This window comes from Taurulus bubalis (genome assembly GCF_910589615.1).
Source record: "Taurulus bubalis genome assembly, chromosome: 19".
NCBI lineage: Eukaryota > Metazoa > Chordata > Actinopteri > Perciformes > Cottidae > Taurulus > Taurulus bubalis.
In genome coordinates this window covers 12,018,000-12,037,871 of record NC_136607.1, presented here as the reverse complement: position 1 = coordinate 12,037,871, position 19,872 = coordinate 12,018,000, and the positions used below count along the sequence as shown (strand labels likewise).

The 19,872-nt window shown below is 40.5% G+C and overlaps 2 protein-coding genes across 2 annotated transcripts; one reads left to right on the top strand and one right to left on the bottom strand.

The window, feature by feature from the left end:
• Positions 1 to 1,227: 1,227 nt before the first annotated feature.
• Positions 1,228 to 11,255, top strand: sgsm1b (small G protein signaling modulator 1b; the record flags this gene model as incomplete). The annotated part of the gene is made up of 24 exons (XM_079235422.1): positions 1,228 to 1,290; positions 3,271 to 3,346; positions 4,163 to 4,325; positions 4,493 to 4,645; positions 4,902 to 4,969; positions 5,083 to 5,225; positions 5,319 to 5,450; positions 5,587 to 5,711; positions 5,799 to 5,866; positions 5,956 to 6,119; positions 6,253 to 6,382; positions 6,846 to 6,972; positions 7,049 to 7,113; positions 7,202 to 7,347; positions 7,461 to 7,589; positions 7,694 to 7,905; positions 8,031 to 8,088; positions 8,736 to 9,908; positions 9,992 to 10,116; positions 10,201 to 10,283; positions 10,378 to 10,487; positions 10,587 to 10,683; positions 10,791 to 10,958; positions 11,167 to 11,255. The coding sequence occupies 24 exons, from the start codon at positions 1,228 to 1,230 to the stop codon at positions 11,253 to 11,255; spliced, it is 3,867 nt and encodes a 1,288-aa protein (XP_079091548.1).
• Positions 11,256 to 14,324: 3,069 nt separating this feature from the next.
• Positions 14,325 to 17,280, bottom strand: srsf9 (serine and arginine rich splicing factor 9). Its single transcript, XM_079235720.1, has 4 exons — positions 16,944 to 17,280; positions 16,523 to 16,755; positions 15,348 to 15,520; positions 14,325 to 15,263 (listed from the first exon to the last, which is right to left on the bottom strand). The coding sequence occupies exons 1-4, from the start codon at positions 17,099 to 17,101 to the stop codon at positions 15,015 to 15,017; spliced, it is 813 nt and encodes a 270-aa protein (XP_079091846.1). The 5' UTR covers positions 17,102 to 17,280; the 3' UTR covers positions 14,325 to 15,014.
• Positions 17,281 to 19,872: the final 2,592 nt, after the last annotated feature.

The following is a 19,872-nucleotide window of genomic DNA, read 5'->3' as shown; positions in this document are numbered from 1 at the left end:
GTTTCTAGGTTGTGACTAAGTATTTATAAATACTCATTGCCTCTTATCCAGTTGTTTTGTGACCTGTAGTGATCCTGTAAAAAGGACATGATGAGCACAATATGTTCCTCTAAGTTCCCTTGTTTTAGTGGAGTCTATAGTTGAGGTTTGTGTTTTAAAACTAATGTGATCAATGCCTGGAAAAACACGAGTATGGGCCAGAAGGCAATATACAGTTTAGCCTTTATGACATTTCTACTCTTTGTCTGATTGTTCGATATGCAACTATCACTGCATTGTGGACAATGTTGGAAATGAATGAGCAAGACTGACTGTATGGCATTATTGGATTTAAATATGTTTTTTCCATCACTGAGGTCACGTGATGCAAATTGTATATTAATTGTCTGGTTACGGTATAGCAATAAAACAAATAAAAAAATGTATTATAAAAATATACACATTAATATGATTTAATGTATAACAACACCACATGTTTGGGCCACATATACTTGAATTAACTATTGTGTCTCAATACAACCTGAACATGTGTCTCAACCAGATTCAAAATTAAAATGTTCTTTATTGGCATGATCATAATGAAGAAGGCTGCATTGCCAAAGCAGGTTGTACTAGTTGTACAATGCACATATGATCACTGTGCCTCTTACCATATACATAACAATAAAGTGGGGTGGTTTTATGTGAATGCAATATATAATGTATTTGTTATTCTCTTCACTTTCTGAGTAAGTTATTGTGATAATTGATTTAATAAGGCCTTGATTAATTTGACCTGGGGCTCATTAACTATAATTATCATCTATTATGTGTGTTAATCGGGCTCTGAATAATCACCAAATCGTTTCTTAACATAAGAGTTCACCAGAGTAAAAAAAAAAAAAAAAAAAGGACCACAGTGACGAATAGGTGTCGGCGTCTGGCTTCATGTGTACAGCAGGCTACTGTGACTTTAAAGGGGTGTTGGTTCGCTGAGAGGTAACAGATAGGTTTAATTTCCTCTGCTAAGAACACATCGCACATCTCGGAGCCTCTCTGCATTTTTATCCAGCGTTGTCCTCGTCGCTTTCCAGAAGACATCCTCAAAGGAGAAGCGTGCGCGTCCGACGCCACAGCTTCCCGGAGCGATGGGAGGTACAGCAGGCCTGCTGCCGCCGTTATTATGCTCCTGTCGTGAGACCATGATCATTTATTTCCCACACTAGCGATCTGATCAGCATATTCACTATGTTTTCTCCCGTGACAGAGGCCGAGACGCGTCAGAAATTGCTGCGCAATGTGAAGAAAGAGGTTCGTTGGATTTTATGTCTTTCTTGCTCATCACAGTTTATGTTGACTGGCACTGTACGCTTAGGCGATGTGTGTGCGCGTGCGTTTCGTGTTTGTGTGTGTGTTTGTGTGGACACCGTTCATCGGGTGTGAGCCACGACTACGCCACAGGCCTGTTTTTCATCAAAATGTACCATTTATTTTAATAATAAAAACGGATGCAATATAGGCTGCCAGTAAAATGGCTTGTTTTGACTGCTGTCCTATACTGGCGTAAGATGATGATAGTGATGAGGAGGATGATGATGTTGATAATGCAGATGATGGTGGAGAAGAGGATTTTATATCAGGTGGGGAAAAAAACTGCACATTTTAGGAGCTGTGCACATTATTATTTGTATATATCCACCCAAACCTGTTTTTCAAATCTCTCTCTCTCTCTCTCTCCCTCTCTCTCTCTCTCTCTCTCTCTCTCTCTCTCTCTCTCTCTCTCTCTCTCTCTCTCTCTCTCTTGCTCTGAAGAAATCATGGTTAAACTGTTTTCTAGAACACACCATCTTATTTATTTTTAAACTTAAAGGATCTGTTTCATTGGCATTTTAGTGTGAAATGAAATGCAAAAACTCCCACCTAAGCTGGGTGATTGTGACTGAATTATGATTCATTTGGATATTAATCTACATCGAAATTAAAGACAGCGCACCTCGGACTGCTCCAAACTGCTCAGTGACTCTAAGACTCCCCAGGGAGGGAAAAAAGGATGTTTTATTCATCACTGAGAAAGACCGGTGCTTCCATTCTCATCGTGTCCGTGCTCCCCCTCACCTGTGACTCATTGCCTCTCCAACATCCATGTCTCTGGTGCTAGATCCTGCTGCAAGGAGGGGCTCAGCTGTGATGTATAGATTTAAAGCACATCATATACCTAAAATATCCGATTTATAGCATTTGGATTTGTAGTTCAGGTTGATAAAGCAGACTTTTCAGGTTCTTTTTCCCAGGGACCCAAACATGTTGTGGACATGAGACAGCATCTGCAATTATGGGATTCTGGTCTCATGTTTATACTATAGAATTCCAAATTCCCATATGCACCAAAGAAAGTGCAGAAAAATCTCATCTTAATTCCTGATAAGACTGTTACAGTATACTCTTCTCTGTCATACAGCACAGAGCATCACATAACATGTTTAGTTAGATAGAGTTTCGTCAGTTTTACAGTGTTGCTTATCAACACACATCAATACTTTGTAGAACATTAATGTTTCCCCCAACATTTTTTTACAGGTATTGGTAAAGTAACAAGAACTACTTCAGTAAAATGTCAATCTCTAAAATGTTATTGATTGATGATGATGATAATGATGACGATGACAACAAGCCAGTAAAAAGAACTGACATTTTATGAGGTTATCTCTTGGCTTGGAGAATGTGCAAATATAAAAATGAAAGCCTATGTTACAAACATTAAGATGTGTGTATGAACCCGACAGGAACGATCATACACTGAGACAATCCCAAGTTGCGTTACGTTATAGGCAGTGCTTTTAAAAGAAATATATGTTCCTCACAAGTTCTCAAACTTTATGAAAGTCCCCTACTAGATTGCTGGAATCTAGAAAAGAACAAAATCCATTTTTGTTTTGAGGGAAATCTCAGGGTTTCTGTGCTCAAGTAGAAGTTATGAGATGGGAAAGCAAACAAACAGACTAAATACATCTGTTACAGTTTAAAAACAATCCAAAGTGTGTGGTGCTCCTATATGGTGAGGGAGTGCATGTCATATATTAAGTAATGAGCCAGACAGATGTGTGCATATAATACATTATTAACTTGGTCTGTATGTTATCCTCATGCTTGTGTTGTGGGACTGCATCGTGCCTTTGTTACTCATCATAACTCATTGATTCCTGTTGTGTTTCTTGTTTGGACTCCCTGTCACCTTATGTAACCGTGTCAGACAGATTAAGTCTCGTCTCACCGTGTACCTTTCTCTATTAGGTGAAACAAATTATGGAGGAGGCCGTAACGAGGAAATTTGTGCACGCAGACAGCAGCCACATCATATCCTTCTGTGGTAAATGTGTTTTGTGATTATATTACACAATAAGCCATCTTTCACGGTCAGGGTACATGGTCTTGTTCCATTAGCTTTAAAGCTTTAAAATTGAACTTCCCCTTATCATTGGGTATCATAGGCTACACAAGAAGGGACTATAAAGACGGAGAAACTAGATGAAGTCAATTAGAGAGAGTCATTTAGTAGATTTGTTTTGCTTGAAATCATTGTGTATCTAGTTTCAGAGATAATGGCACAGAGCATGCTATAATTAAACAGTCAGCCACGGTAGTTGTTATAACCTCCTTGACATGTATAGTGCAGATGGTTGACATCAGTCTGTGTCAAGTCGTCACACTATGAGTTCATCGTCACAGTGAAAGATGGTTCCCTCCAGTCTGTTCAAGCAATGGAAATTCTCGCAATTTATTTTCATAATGCTATTCGTCATCATGTTTATTTATATTTAATACGGTGGATGGATGGATATCTACTAAAGTACACTAACACCCTTCAAAGGTGTTGATACTAACCAGGAGTGAGGCGTGTGTGATTCACATCCCTCATATCCTAGCAACGGTGTATTGGGCAGATTTCAGTTTATTTCTACTTGTGCCACCTGTGCTTGCTTTTCACCATTCATCTTTTTTATATTAAAACAAATATTAAGCCTTGAGGCTTTCAGAGGATATTATACATCGCTCATGAAATAAAAACTGAGCTCAACGTCAAGTGAAGCGATTCCCCCTCAAGGAAGCAAAAACATGAACAAAATTTAATTGAAAAACAAATCAAAATCAACGGCTAATACTCTGTGTGTGTTTGTGTGTGTAGCTGTAGTGGAGGCCTGCATGCTCCATGGACTGAGGCGGCGTATTGCAGGTCTGCTCTGCAGTAACAAGGTTGCAGCACTCTTCATGAAGGCGGCAAAAAACTTTTCTCCTGCTGAGGAACTCTGTCACAAGGTCCAGGAGCTAGAACAGGTCATCGAAAACAGGTGAGATGTTACCTCCGCCGCGAGCAGTGACACAAACTCTTTCTATGCATTATTTATTTTCTAGTCTTATATATCTTTCCTCTTTGTGCTCCACTTTGATCTGCTATAATGTCTCGTCTTGTCCTATACAGACCTCTCATCTGTCAGGGTTCTCTTCTGTTTTTCAGCAAGCAGAACAATTCTTCACTCAGTAATGACCGCGGGAGGCAATCCAAGTTGGCCAACATCCCCCCTCAGGCACTGAAACACCTGTGGATCCGAACTGCACTGATGGAGAAGCTCCTAGACAAGATTATCCTGTACTTGGTGGAGAACAGCGGGTATTGTTATGCATCATTCAATGCAATTATAAGCTACCGGCTATAGAAGATGATATCCTCCATTCAATATTATCATTTCTCTTTTACAACTGATTCATTTACTGATATCAGATTTCATGCAAACCATCTTTAGTTTTTCCAGCGTTTCTCTACTTGTACACAGATGCCATATTATGTGGTTACAGCTATGATTTGGAAACAGGAAGTTATTTATGATTTCAAAATTCTAAAATGTTCCAAATATTGTGTCCTGCAGTGCCTTCTATGAGAAAGAAGCCATGCTGATGGATCCTGTGGATGGACCCATTCTTGCATCTCTATTGGGTATTTATAAACCACACTAACTTGCACATGGACCACACTGAAATCCTTTATTTTGCCTTCCTGTACTAACTTTCTATCTGAATGACTTTAAACTTAATCCCCTTGTTGCCCAGTCGGCCCTTGTGCTTTGGAGTACACCAAAGTTAAGACTGCAGACCATTTCTGGACGGACCCATCTGCTGACGAGCTTGTGCAGCGGCATCGCATCCACAGCGGCCACTGCCGGCAGGATTCACCCTCAAGACGGCCTGCCCTGGTTAGACAGTGAAGGACTTGATTGACTTTAATCAAATAATCAGCTATACAATACTGTGTATAATATATCTGATGTCTTCTGAACCTGTACCAGATCCAGAAGAGACAGTCCAGTGGTAGCATGGACGATCGCCCTCTCATGTGGGTGAGGGACTATGTTGAATCACTCCACCAAAACTCCAGAGCCACACTTCTGTTTGGGAAGAACAATGTGCTGGTGCAGCCGGTGAGTGTTTTTATTTTTCAGTACATCTTTTAATACAACAATAACACAATGCTTTAAGATAGGCTTGTTTCTGTTATAGTCTGTTATAGTATGGCAGACATGTTGTGGGTTTTACAGCTCTTCCTTGTGTCTGCAGAGAGACGACATGGAGGCCATCCCAGGCTACCTTTCTCTACATCAAACTGCAGACCTCATGACACTGAAATGGACACCCAATCAGCTGATGAATGGCAATGTGGGGGAGCTAGATTCTGAGAAAAGGTTCGGCTGATAGAACCCAATCAATGAAGTCCAACTTGTGTTTCCATAGTTGACTCAATGGCTCCTATTTTCTCATCTTTTTTTCAGTGTTTATTGGGATTATGCTATGACAATTCGTTTGGAGGAGATTGTGTATCTCCACTGTCATCAGCAAGGTCCAGTAATCCCCATTTCATGTTTGAAGCACCCAGCGTAGGAGTTTAAGGAGTTATTCATCTTGTAGTTTTATTATGTTTTTATACAGTGAACAGTGGTGGGACAGTAGTTTTGGTGAGCCAGGATGGGATCCAGAGACCTCCTCTACATTTCCCCAAAGGAGGCCATCTTCTCCAGTTTCTGACCTGCCTGGAGACCGGCCTGCTACCTCACGGACAGCTGGACCCACCGCTCTGGAATCAGAGAGGAAAAGTCAGCATGAACAGATCACAAAATACTTCTGAAGCATCTTATTTTCAATCCGTTCTGCAGTAATGCTACATTTACCTACAGCTATGATCCGTTGTAACAACCTGTGGTAAAATATTGTCTTTCCATTTAATAGGGAAAGGTTTTCCCCAAACTGCGAAACAGGAGTCCACACGGCTCATGTGATTCTGTATCTGATAAGGAAGATGATGAAGCAACCGATTATGTGTTTCGGATCCTCTTTGCTGGCAATCAGATGGAGTTCAGTAAGTGTCTTTAATCTTCCTGCTCCTTCTCCCTGAGTTAATCTTATAAAACATCATCAGAGATTACATCGACGATTGCATTACTCTCTTAATACTGATTTACAGATTAGACCGTTTCAGTTGAGACAAATCGGTTTCTCTCGGCATATATCATATTATATGTACATATTTCTCATTAATTTTTCTCGAATGTTAAGCTTGCTACATTTCATATATTTGTTCTGCCTATCTAGTGCCTGTGTGTCCATTTCACATTATAGTTCCAACGGCAATAAGGCAACCTTGTATGGACATACAGGAATTTGTATGCAACACCCCCATCTTTTTTTCTACATTTTTTACGTCTTTATTATTTGCAGACGTGCGCTTTTATGTCCAAATATTTTGGAATTGCATCTGGTTTTACTTAACTATGATGATAGTAGCAAGCATCGGTACTGATAAGGGCTATCGTGCTTAGCAGTGGCTCTGGAGCTGATGGACCAGGGCGTGAACATATGGCAACCGACGCCCAGAAAGTCCTCGTGCTCCTCCTGCTCACAGAATGGCTCCTCTGATGGCTCTCTGCCGAACGGCTGTAATCAGGAAAGGTAAGTGTTTCCTAGGGACAAGCCCAAATATAAAGTCAGATTATTCCATCTGAATTTGCCCTTCCTTTCCTACCAGGGCTCCCTTAAAGCTCCTTTGTGACACCATGAAGTACCAGATAATCTCCCGTGCGTTCTATGGATGTAAGTACAAACAACTGTCGATTAAATTAAATTCCCTGATGAAACAATAGTTATTGTCAATATGATTACTTTTATCTTTCGTCTGCAGGGCTTGCATACTGCCGTCATCTGTCCACAGTTCGTATACACCTTTCTGCTCTGGTCAACACCACTATAGTTGACCCTGATGTGCCCTGTAATGCCCGAGGAGGACTCTCTGTGGAGGTCTGGGGACGGTTCCTCAAGGATAGCTCTGTAAGATTCACACTGAAACACCAGGCCATAAGATTTATTTTAATTCATTACAGTATTAAATGGTTCATTTAAATAGTCAGTGTTGATAAATACCACACTTAATCTTTTTTCAGGCGTATGAGGAAGAGGAGATACGCAGGCTGGTGTATTTTGGTGGTGTGGCTCCTTCACTACGCAAAGAGGTCTGGCCCTTCCTGTTGGGACACTACCAGTTTACCATGACTGAGAAGTGCAGGCTCGAGGTATTTATATGTGCTGTCAGACTTTATGATTATACGACTGTAAAGTAGACATGTACACCACAGGGGATGTTACTATCTTTGTGAACACAAGGGTTGTGTTTCAGATTGATGAGCAGATGCGGACCATGTATGAGCAGACTATAAAGGACTGGCAGGGTTGTGAGGCCATTGTCCGTCAGAGGGAGAGTGAGAAACATGCTGAGGCCATCGCCAGATGTTCATCTGGAGCCAGTGTGGAAAGAGGCCCAGTGCAGCGGGACTCCACCATCAGTACAGATGCAAGTTTGACCTTTTGGCATAAAATGTCCTGCGTTATGTAACAATGATAAAAACACAAAAGGGCACTGTTTATTATATTATCACATGTCCAAGCGAGTTGACAGTTCTGCTTGTCTTGTCTCTTGTGTGATGCTTTTCTCCACTGCAGTCATCTCTATGTAGCAGCTCAGATCAACAGAATGCCCAATCACAAAGTGAATCCAGCAGCAGCAGCACACAGGTAATGTATCATGAGTGTGAACATCACAATACCAATTTTTTGGTAAAGAAAATACAAGTTTTAGCCCACATATCATAACTTTTCTAGACATACCATAACCTAAATAGTCAATGTTTGGTTACCACTATTCTTTGTCACAATTATATTCGCCAAAAGAATGACGGGGCCTTCATAGTTCACTTGCAAAAAAAGAAAACAGCATTAATGAACTTTGTTGTCAGAAAGTTGAACATGAAAGATAAATACTTAACAGCTTGGTTAGTGGCTCTGTGAGGCTGCACTGTGTCGCTTTTAGTTTTGATGTTATTTGGTCATAAATCAAAGAAATGGACAAACTGAAATGTGTGACCGTCATGATGGCGCTAAATAAAAAGTCAGAGACTCAACAAAGTGATTACAATAGAGAGTCAGCTTTGACTTGCAGTTGGTAGTAGATAAAAGGGAATCACCAAAGTCACTAGGTGTCATCCTCTCAGTAGACATGTAGTATACATCTAGTAAATTTCACAGCAATCCATCCCATAGTTGTTTAGTCTTAAAACGTATATTATGCCTCAGAAAGTGTTGTGCAGTAATGTTAACACATGCAAACCCACGAACATTTGTCCATTTCATTGCTTCGGGATTTTCTTTCCTTTGGTTCCCAGATATTTGAATCGGTTGAGGCAGCAGAGCCCAGGGTTGAGGAAGGAGAAGCACAGCAAAGTAATCCACTGAAGGCCATCACAAGTGGCACTGCAGACAGCCCACAACTTCCCTCAGCCAGCCCCTCCTCCCCAGGACTGTCAAATCAACATCCGGGTTCAGAAAACAGCCCTCTTGTAGCTGCAACCTCTCAGAAGTCAGAAGCGTCACAAGTCTTACCTACAACTGGATCACAGCCAGGAGGTGAGGATGTAATGAAGCCAGGAGCCAAAGCTGAGATTTCAGAGACAAAGATGGAGAACGTTTTAGAAAGTGAGGTGGTTAAGGACTGTGGAGTCAAGTTACAAGAGACATCTGAATCGAAAGAAAAACCTGAGCTAGAAGAAAAGAAATCTGAGAAGTCTGAAGATTTAAAAGCGGTCGACACAAATATGAATTTAAAAAGGATTCCAGAGAGCACTAATGTTCTAACGCTAGAAAGAGAGATTCATAATGAATATTTCCAAGCACCTCCACTCGGGCAGACCTTGACTTTTCAATCACACAAGAGCAAAGATCTGGAATTGGAGCCATTTTGTCCGCCTTTAGCAGAAAAAGATGCTAATCCAGAGGCCGAGAAAAAGCTGGAGATTTCTGAAAAACCCGAGCCAGCTTCTGAAAAAAAGGCCTGCACCACAGAGCCAGAGAGAAAGGATGGTGGAGGAACAGTTAGTGATTTGGCTGAACTAAAAAAAGACAAAGCTGCAGAGATTCCATTTGAGAAACCTGGTTCAAATTCACCTGTCAGACAAGTACTAAATGCTCTCCAGTCAGCGTCAAGGGGCAGCCTCTCAATACCGTCCCACTCGCGGCAGTCTCCGGACACGGCTGATTCAGATGACTCTCCTTCGGCCCTGGAAATGGAGGACATTCCTGCAGGGACATGTGTGACCTCAGATGATATGAGAAGGCCTTTGGCAGGTCTTGCTGCTCCCCCTGTCCCCCTTGCGCAAAGACAGAAAATGGCATCAGAGGACCTTGTCCTGGATCACCATCTGGACACCAGTCCTGAGGGCACCGACCTTGGCCTTTCTGAAGAGGAGCCTGAGATGGAAAATGTGCTGACTGAACCAGAGTCTGTAGCGGTGGGAGGAGACACCAAATACAGCGAATCCTCAGAAGAACAAACCTATTCCGTAAGCATTACGCATCCAATGCAGACGCACATCTTCTTTTGATCACAAGCACGCGCTAACTGAATTCTTTGTTGTTTTTGTAGCAAGAAATACTGGACATGTACTTGATCAACTTACATCGCATCGACAAAGACGTCAGACGCTGTGACAGAGCGTATTGGTACTTCACTCCTGAGAACCTGGAGAAGCTGCGTAACATCATGTGCAGGTAAAGGTGTCGCCATGCTTAATGTCGCAATGTTTGTCTCAACCCGAAACAATAACAGCTGATCAGACTTGGTTGACTTTGCAGTTACGTGTGGAAGAATCTGGATATAGGTTACGTTCAGGGCATGTGCGATCTGCTGGCTCCCCTACTGGTTATTCTAGACGATGGTCAGTGACACTTTACTGCAAACTCTATCACTATACACTTTTCCGAAATGCACATGAATGTCTAATAGTCCTTTTTTATGTGTGTGATTCACAGAGGTCATGGCCTTTAGCTGCTTCACTGAACTAATGAAGAGGATGAACCATAATTTTCCACATGGAGGTGCGATGGACTCTCACTTTGCCAGCATGCGTTCTCTTATACAGGTATGTGCATATATGTGCACCAGCACATGTGCGTGCATGCATGCATGCATACATACAAAACCATTAAATAAATATGCCATTTTGTTTCTATACTACTAGATCCTGGACTCTGAGCTGTTTGAACTGATGCAGCAGAATGGAGACTACACTCACTTCTACTTCTGTTACCGCTGGTTTCTACTTGACTTTAAAAGAGGTGATTGCAAACGTTTGCTTGAGTTGTCCATCACGGAGAATTTGACAATTTGTCTAACATGACACTGAACGCAATCTCATCTATTTCTATTTTCTTTTTTGGCACAGAAATGGTTTATGATGACGTGTACTCTTTGTGGGAAACTATCTGGGCAGCCAAGTACACCTCCTCTGACCACTTTGTGCTCTTCATTGCTCTTGCACTTGTGGAGACGTACAGAGACATCATCCTAGAAAATAACATGGACTTCACAGACATCATCAAGTTCTTTAATGGTAAGAAAATATAAGACGATAAGATGGAAACCATAAGCCAATTAAGTAAACCAGTTGATTAAGATATTATTTCAGCTATGATAATGTAGGATAATTTCAAAATATAAATTCCACTCTCAGGGGGCAAATACACTTTAGATTATTATTAATATTACAAAGGAATTTACCTCTTGTATGTTTAAAAAGTGTTTTCAAATTCTCTTCTCAGAAATGGCAGAGCGACACAACGTTCCGCAGGTCCTGATGATGGCTCGGGACTTGGTCAACAAAGTGCAGACGCTCATAGAAAACAAGTGATGCTGCCGTGTCTGCTGCTGCGCCCACATTTCTTTGTGCTTAATTGTTTTTAGATACTGACACGACCACATACACAATAGTAATTTATTCAAGAGGAAAGGAATACATGTAAATGAAATGCAGTGATTGGTGAGTACTGAAAAGACAACTGGTCATTATTTTTAAGGCAACTTATTTTCCAGTTGCTCCTCTCTATATTCAGGAGATGCAATTATTGCCAGTAGATTTATTTTCAAAGTGTTATTGTTCACCTCGTGAATGTACCCTTGATGAAAATGCTTCAGGATGTTATTTATTTTGCCTTAAATTGATCTATTCTTTCAGGGATACAGCAACCAAATTTGTCACCGTATTGTTCTAAGGTTGATTTTGTTCAGTTATACACATCTCGCGACGCACTTGAATATATTTTCAATATTGTTATTATTTTCGCTGAAATTGTAGCTGACATGTTTAAACATCTTGTGATGCACTTGAATATAGTTCAGTAATAATAATGTCTCGCATTATCGGATGATTTGGTTTGGTAAACGTTAGAGGTACATTAGAGGAGGTTGTGTCCACGTTGTATGTCTGGTTTGCTTCTCAATAGCCATTTTGAGGACCTGAGGGTGGCTTCTCTGAGCCGTGATGGTCCTCTTCCTGTTTGCCTCTGATGCACACCAGCTGGCAGGGCATCCAGACCGAAGCTGTGCACATTTGCATACAGTACGGTATCGCCCCTTCCTCGGTTACCAAACTGCCACACTTTGTGCTCTTTCTATCTCTGACATCCTCTATGCATTGATTCACTTTTTTTTTCTGTGCAGACTGGTTCTTGCGACTGGTTCAAATGGGCACCACTCACATTCTTCTCACCTTAAATAAGACAACGCTGCTCAGGCTGACGACCTGAGCAGTTTCTCACCATACACAGTGCTCACAGATTCTACTTCTCTGCAGCATTGCAATAGTTGTCGTTGTGGTTAATTTTGAGCTGGTGATAAACTTAAAGGGGGTTGCAGTGAGGGAAGCATGCTTCTTTTGCACTCAACACTTTGAGATCGGTTTCATGTATTGTTTGGCCTCTAGTTCATTCTTTGTATATGCCCAAACTTTTAGCAACAAGTCTTACAAGGATTGTTGATATTTCCTGGAGTAACTGTGCATTTCTCTTCACTATTACCTCAAGATCCCCATGGCCATACCTATTGGAGAAGAGCTCTGCTTGCCAAACACTCAATCGAAGCTAAAGTCAGTGTCATGGATTCACTTTAGCTTTGACACTTTTCCTCGGCTGCATTTTGTTTCCTGTAAATCTAGTGTGTATACAGAAAGCACCCTCCACCTTGATCGGATCACCTATTTCATTAATTAATTTAAAAGAGCAGTCCTCTTATGCTTCAATTGTTACATTGTATCCGGTGCCCTTGGAGGGCTCTCATTTTAGCAAGACTAAAATGGTCTCCAGATCTATCTATTGTACACCTCCTCACACGGTTTCTGCGCATTGCGCTGTATTACAGTGCTGCTTAGAGCATTATTCATAACGCCAGCTACTTGTATATTTGATCTTGTTGAAGCCCTCATCAGGGTTTCAGTCTAGTAAGTGCCGGAAGGTCAAGTTAATACATAAAGGGTCAGTTCAGTGGTAGCTAGTCAATAGTATGTAGCTATGCGAATCATTTTGGTTTTATGTGTGTATGTTTACACCACTGGATCTTCTGCTTCTAATCCAATACAGTGGAAGTTAATCATTTGTTCAGCTGAAAATGGAAATGTAGAGGCAAAGTGTATTTCCAGAAACAATGTGATGGAGACTTTGATGTTATTGTTTAAATTGATTAATGAGGTATTATAAAGCCTAATAAGGTCTGGGAATCTGATACATTTTGCAGATATTCTAGATGGATTCAATTATATAATCTCCGCAGATGAATACAAAACTATCGACATGTCTAGATACCAGCATAAGTATGTCAGAAAATATGATTTATTGGTGCCAGTCAGTTGCAAAATAGCCATAGCACACACATGTTTGGTTCCCTGTGGCTTAAATACCAGTGTTTTGATATCACTGCTAATGTGTCTCCACATGATATTCTAAAACATGCCTGAGTATTGCTGTTTGTGCGTTGGTGTTTGTTGTCAGAAGATTTACTGTATACAATGTGTTAAAAAGAAACAAAGTACATATTTATTAAATGCAATACAACGTCTGTATATGGGCTTTATCGGATTATAATGAACAGAAAGATAAAAATGTGCCATTGGAAATAAATATATTTTATTTTTTTCGGTCTTCTCAAATTGTCACCTGGTATAATTTATTGCGTATTAAAAATATTATATTTTGCATCCCATGTGCCTCATGTATATTTTCACTCTTTACATTTTCATACATTAGTTTGTGATCAACACCGATGCCTTGTTTGTCACTGAACAATAGAAATGTAACAATATTTGTTTGATCTAAACACTTAGATGTCCACGTGTACTTTGTAATAGTTTTAGCTGCTGTACTTATATCCTTTACTGTTCATGAAAAGATCACTTCTTAATGTGACTTTGGTAGAGCTGGAGAACAGTCCTCATTCAAGATGCATTCCAAAGTTTAGCAGAACATGAGACGAAAAAGAAAGATCCCTCTATCCCTCCACCACAGTTTAGAGATGTCCTGGCAGAACAGAGGGACATGTGATAGCCTGCTACTAGCTTTCAGCTGAAGGCTACATTTCAATCATGCTGTGCAGGATCTGATATCACAGTTGAATAAGCATCATCTCAGTACATATATATACAAATTATATGTTCACAGACCTTTAGTGTGGGATATGACAGCCAACTGTCCGATGTAGAACTTGCCTTCAACAAATTGTCAAATTTTGGTATAAAATAGGCCATTTTCAGAAAGAGGCCATTTTGACAGACCGAAGTCACAGGTGTAAATAATTAAAATGAATGCGCTTTGAGGCAGTGGGATTAAGCATGCTGCCTCACTTTAGTAATTGTCAAGGTTTCGAGTAACAGCTGTTCAGTGAATATAGCAATGATCGATAAAAATAAAAAAAAGTTTTAGGACAATGAATGAAAGCCAGTAAAAGTGTGTATTTTATTGGTAAACAAAAAACATTGAAGACCTGCAGGCCACCTCAGTCAGAGGTTCAAACATAAAAATAAAAAGGATCTGCTAAGTGAGGCTCACAGTCAACATGTGTCACTACTCTAAAAGGTTGACTCATTTTACGAATCGCACCATGATATTGATTAGCTTCACAGGATCTTAAATTGGCAAAAAACTGCATGCTTAAAGCTACAGGAATGCGACACACAGGAATATCTTGTCAAGAATTTAAGAAGCAGTATGACCCTAAGCCTGATAGCTGCATGATTGTGTAATTTGTTTTGGGCAATAAACATTACCATTCCTGTCAATGTTTGACATCACAACCCAGGGTTTCTTTATAAAAGAAACCTTCCAAATGTTATATTGTAATCAAATACAATTACATCGCTAAGAAGAAATAGAAAAAAAAAATTAAAAGAAAAAAAAAAAAAAAAAATAATTGACTGATTCCAGATAACACATACGGGTGTTTACAGAACAAAGAAAATACTATTTAAGGCTGTGGGGAAAAGCAGGGTGTTCAGGTGATCATGACAATGGAATGTACGTAGCAAGACATAACAACGATGTATCATACGAGGAAGCCTGGGGTTAAAAAAAGAAAGAAGAATTACAAAACATTTCCCCAATTCCTCTACAAATGGCAGGCCTTTCTACCGATAATGACGTGGCGGTGGGCTATGGTGCTGCGACGGGTGCCTCCTGGGGGGTGGGCTATGGCGCGACATAGAATGGCGTGGTGGAGACTGGTAGCGTGCGGGGGGAGATCCTCTGTTATGAAAGGGGGGAGGTGAATAGCGACCTCGGGATCTGGAACGGGATCTGGAACGGGAGCGGGAACGTGACCGATTCCAGTTTGGGGTGCCTCTCTCCTCACAGACGCGGATGTACGCAGTCTCGCCCTATAAAAGGATCAAAAAAATATATATAGAAAATGTGTTCCTTTCACACCTGAAAAGGTAAATCTCATCATCTCTGGAACTCACTTGATGTGAACGGAACTCGGTTCGGTCCAGTCTGCGTAATGCGTACTCCATGTCCTCTCTACGGAGAAATTCCACTACACCATCTCCATCACGCTGCACATCTGCAAAGCAAACATCCCCTGCCTCGCGCATGTGATCCTTCAGATCCTGCCAGCTCCCAGTTGGTGGTAACCCTGGAAGGGGGAAAAAAGACTAAACTGACTTCTTTGCTTTAAATTCTCTGGCACAAATCATTCCAGTCTAATCCCTTTGAGGTAAAACACACCTTTACTAGTAGGTTTTAAGACATCGTTACAAAGTATACACTTTTTGAAAGTGAATTGAAAACGTGTTCAGCAAACCACAATATTTTCAGATGTTGCACATCCATAAATCTGCTCTAGTATGACCGGCAGAGTCAGGCAACTATATACTATATTAATACATAAACATGCGTGTATAAACACAAGATAAATGTTGCATGCAATAAATATACCTAATTAATGATATGCAATGACAAAATTACACCTACCAGTCACTATAGTCGGTGTTTGGGATTATGCAGCCAACATGACCGTTTTCAGTTTACTGTTTCGTTTTTCATGACTTAAGGAGCTGACTTGACCTCATCCACTTAGTCCCTTTGTCCTCCAGTCCGCCACGAGAGAGAGAACCACATATGCCTATGACTCATGATGTCTTTTACTAGTCCCCTTGTCCTCCAGTTCGCCATGAGAGATAAACACATTTGCCTATGGCTCATGATGTCTTCTACTAGTTTCCTTGTCCACCATGAGAGAGAGAGAAACGTATCTGCCTACGACTCACGATGTCCTCTACTAGTCCACCTTGTCCTCCAGTCCGCCATGAGAGAAAATATCTGCCTACGACTCGTGATGTCTTTTACTAGTCCACCTTGTCCTCCTGTCCGCCATGAGAGAGAAAATATCTGCCTACGACTCATGATGTCCTCTACTAGTCCACCGTGTCCTCCAGTCCGCCATGAGAGAGAGAGAAAATATCTGCCTATGACTCATGATGTCTTTTACTAGTCCATTGTCCTCCAGTCCGCCATGAGAGAGAAACATGTCTGCCTACGACTCTTACGTCCACCATCCTACCAACCCCTTTGACATCCAGGATGCCACGAAAGAGAGTGAAATATGAACTGGCTATGACTCATGTCGTCCACCTACCAGTCACTATGACCCGGAATTCAGATCTTCGAGTTGGAGGTCCAAATCTTCCCCTAGGTCCTCCTCCTCCAGCACCACCACCACGTCCTCCACCATCTCCTCCACCACCTCCTCCTCCATTTCCTCCTCCCATAGGGCCAAATTTAGCACCAGAAGATCGAGGATACTCCACACGTAGCTTGGAGTCTCCATAACCATATCCATTCCTTCCATAGACAGCATCATCTGCATCCCTAAGAGAATAGAGCAAAGAACTCCTTACCAACGTATGTGTGTTTCACTAGGGGACATAGACCTGGAAATGCGGTCTCCATCCATTTCCTGCTGCCAGTCACTGGAGATGATATTATACCGTATAAACTAAAGTTCTCCAACAAGGGGAATGTGATTTGACTTGCCAAAGACTTTCCCCAAAACTCACCGTGGATCTTCAAATCTGACGAAAGCAAAAGGAATAGTGCCTCTATTGTTCTTCAATTCGATGTCACGGACTTTTCCATATTTGTAGAAGAGATCCTCAATGTCTCTCTCCTGGACGTCCACGGGAAGATTCCCCACATAGATCCGGCCATCCGACATGGTGGTCGAGGGAGTGGTTCTGCTGACAGAGAATGGGGGCACTTGTAGACTTGATCACTTCTTGCTTTCACAAATAGATGTGGAGGTGGTGCTAATCCTAGTTCCAATCCAAAACTTTGTTCTTCTGCATCCACTTCCTTAATTTAGACAAAAATAAAAAACTAAACCAGGGGTGCAGCCATGAGTAAATGATGAGCTCAAGGCACAGGCCCTTGGATCCGAGCCTGGAAGCTTTAAAAAACAGGGTAATGAACAACGTTAAAAAGAAGTGCACTGTGTGGAGAACATGTGACCTAGCCCTAGCAAATGATTAACATCGTGTTCATAATCAATAACATGTTTGGCCCAAAGAAAATCATCAGCTTTACTCCACTAATAATTCAGGTATTGTCAACCGTGTGCATCTACTTAAAAAAATATATCAGTATTCTAGTGAGATAACGCTAAATAACAAAAACGCTAGTGCCGTCAATGTAAGGTTCAACATTGTATTTTAACATCGTGTATACATCATAAACAAAATATACAATGAGTTGCAACAGCCATACGTTACCATATATTGTAATCAACACACCACTAATCATTTCCCCAACACATTCAGATTGAAGCGATAACAAATTTATTTATGGCAGGGCGGATTTAATGAACGGCAAAAATGGCAGCAAACGACGGCGCTTGCCAGAATTAAGCGTTTCCGTGGTCTCGCAAATGTGTTGAACGAAGTTAACGTCCGCTACATCTTTAGTTAATCAGCAACATGAAACATGCAAGGCGAACAGTTCAGCGTGCCACTTCTAGCTGGAAAGTTAACGCAGGTTTAAGGCGTGTTATGTCCGGTAACTCCGGAGTCTCTTTGTTGGTAATGTAAGGTTAGCTAGCTCGTCGGGCTCACGAGTCGGTATAGACAAAAAATGACCCATTCTCACACTCGAAGATAGATACATTTTGGCAACACACATTAATTGCATTCAGTAAACAACACTTAAATTAACAAAGTGCGATTACCTTTCCGAAGTAGGGCTTCTTCTTTCCGCAGGTTTAACGCTACCCGTCCGCACGCTATGCTACTTCCCTGTTGGTGAGCAGCATTAGCCAGTAGCTTTGTGGCTTCTTCTAATACGTATGTCCGGCAGACAGCAGTGAGGGTTAGTGCATTGCTGCCCCCACCGGTAGGAAAAGGAACATGTTGTTTTGGCTTTATATCCCAACTCCTAATTATGTCATAAACAAAGGGTTTTAAATCCTACCTTAGTTGTATAAAAAATTAAAATAAACTTTTGTGAACTGTAAAACACTGGTGACTATTCACCGTGTTGTACCTCCTGCCCTGCCCTGAGCCCCCAGAGCAGCTGCTGAAACAGCATATCAATAATCCACCACAGCTGCCTCAACTCTGTTTGGTCAAAACAAAACAGTGATCTTGCATTTGTGTCTGTAGTGCATCTGGATTGGCAGTGTCCTTATCAATGTAGCCTGCTGGTCATGACTCTGTTAAATCATCACTCACCTGATACTTCTTCTTCACTTAAATCCGAGGATGCTCCATGCTCTTTTCTTATTGTCACACATTCTCACATTTCCTGTCCCAAGACCATCCTATTCTGGTTGGTTCTCTGTGGATGTGTAAGGGAAGAGGTCTCTGTTGTTACACAACCAGTTACATAATACGTATTCTTCTAATTCTACTTCCAATTTGTGACAATTGATGTTCTCTGATAAGAAAATGAATTGCAATCGGCTTGTTAAGAAACACACAAGTTATATGAGTTATTACTGGTAAAAACAAAAACATGTACAGTAATATTGTTTTGCAATTATTCCATTGCTAAATGAGCCTATCAATACAAAAAGCAGATCAGTTAAAAAAAATTAATTTCTAATGCGTAACTAATGTGTAACTAGGAAGTGCCACTTTAATGAAAAACCCATGATTGTCATAACATCGGAATGGAGATGAGTAACAAAGGATACAAATAAAAAGATCAAATTGTTGAATAAATGGAAATGTAGTACATGCCATGATACCTGTACATATAATATAGTTAGAGTACATATAATGCAATCTAATGCAATTAGCCCTGTAATAAATATGACCTGTGAAAGATAAAGGCCAATGCTATTTTTATTTAGTTTTGCCTGAGGCTATGCTGTGGTGTTATTCAATTTTTATAATATTGGATTTAAAGGGCTTTGCAGGATACTTGTTGTTACAAATGCATGCTGTACAGCATGCATTTTAAACAAACCTAGAGGACTTTATTTAAAATTCTTGTAAAAAAAAGATCAAATATGCTAGCGTGAAGTTTGGGGATATATGTGTTCCCAAAAACTATATTTTTTAGTGCATATATTAAACAAATGAATATTTTTGAACATTTCAGTCAGTGTACATATACAGCTTCCAGACAATAAGCAGATAACATTGTATACATATATCTGAGTGAAAGGTGCCATGCTCCTTTAAGATGGTCAGATTATGATGGAAGCCCATTTCTGACACTGATAAAAAAATTAAGATCCTGTAATTTAGATAGTAAATCTAAATGATGTAAGTCGAAAAGTATGAGATACTATCTCATAATAGTTAAGATATAGTTTTACTATTCAGATGTAGTAAGAGATAGTTACTATCTCATACTAGAAAAGCATGAGATAGTATCTCATAATAGTAAGAGATAATAAAGGACTATCTCTTACTATTAAGATATAGTAATAGATAGGTAGACACTATCTCATACTAGAAAAATATGAGATACTATCTCATAATTATG

What these genes read in the sequence shown, in the direction of transcription:
- srsf9 (XM_079235720.1), bottom strand. Translation starts at nt 17,101, where the DNA reads ATGTCGGATGGCCGGATCTATGTGGGGAATCTTCCCGTGGACGTCCAG. An exon ending in GTCAGATTTGAAGATCCACG is followed by an intron (nt 16,756 to 16,943) that starts GTGAGTTTTGGG and finishes CTATTCTCTTAG; the next exon opens with GGATGCAGATGATGCTGTCT. An exon ending in CCGAGTTCCGTTCACATCAA is followed by an intron (nt 15,264 to 15,347) that starts GTGAGTTCCAGA and finishes ATCCTTTTATAG; the next exon opens with GGCGAGACTGCGTACATCCG.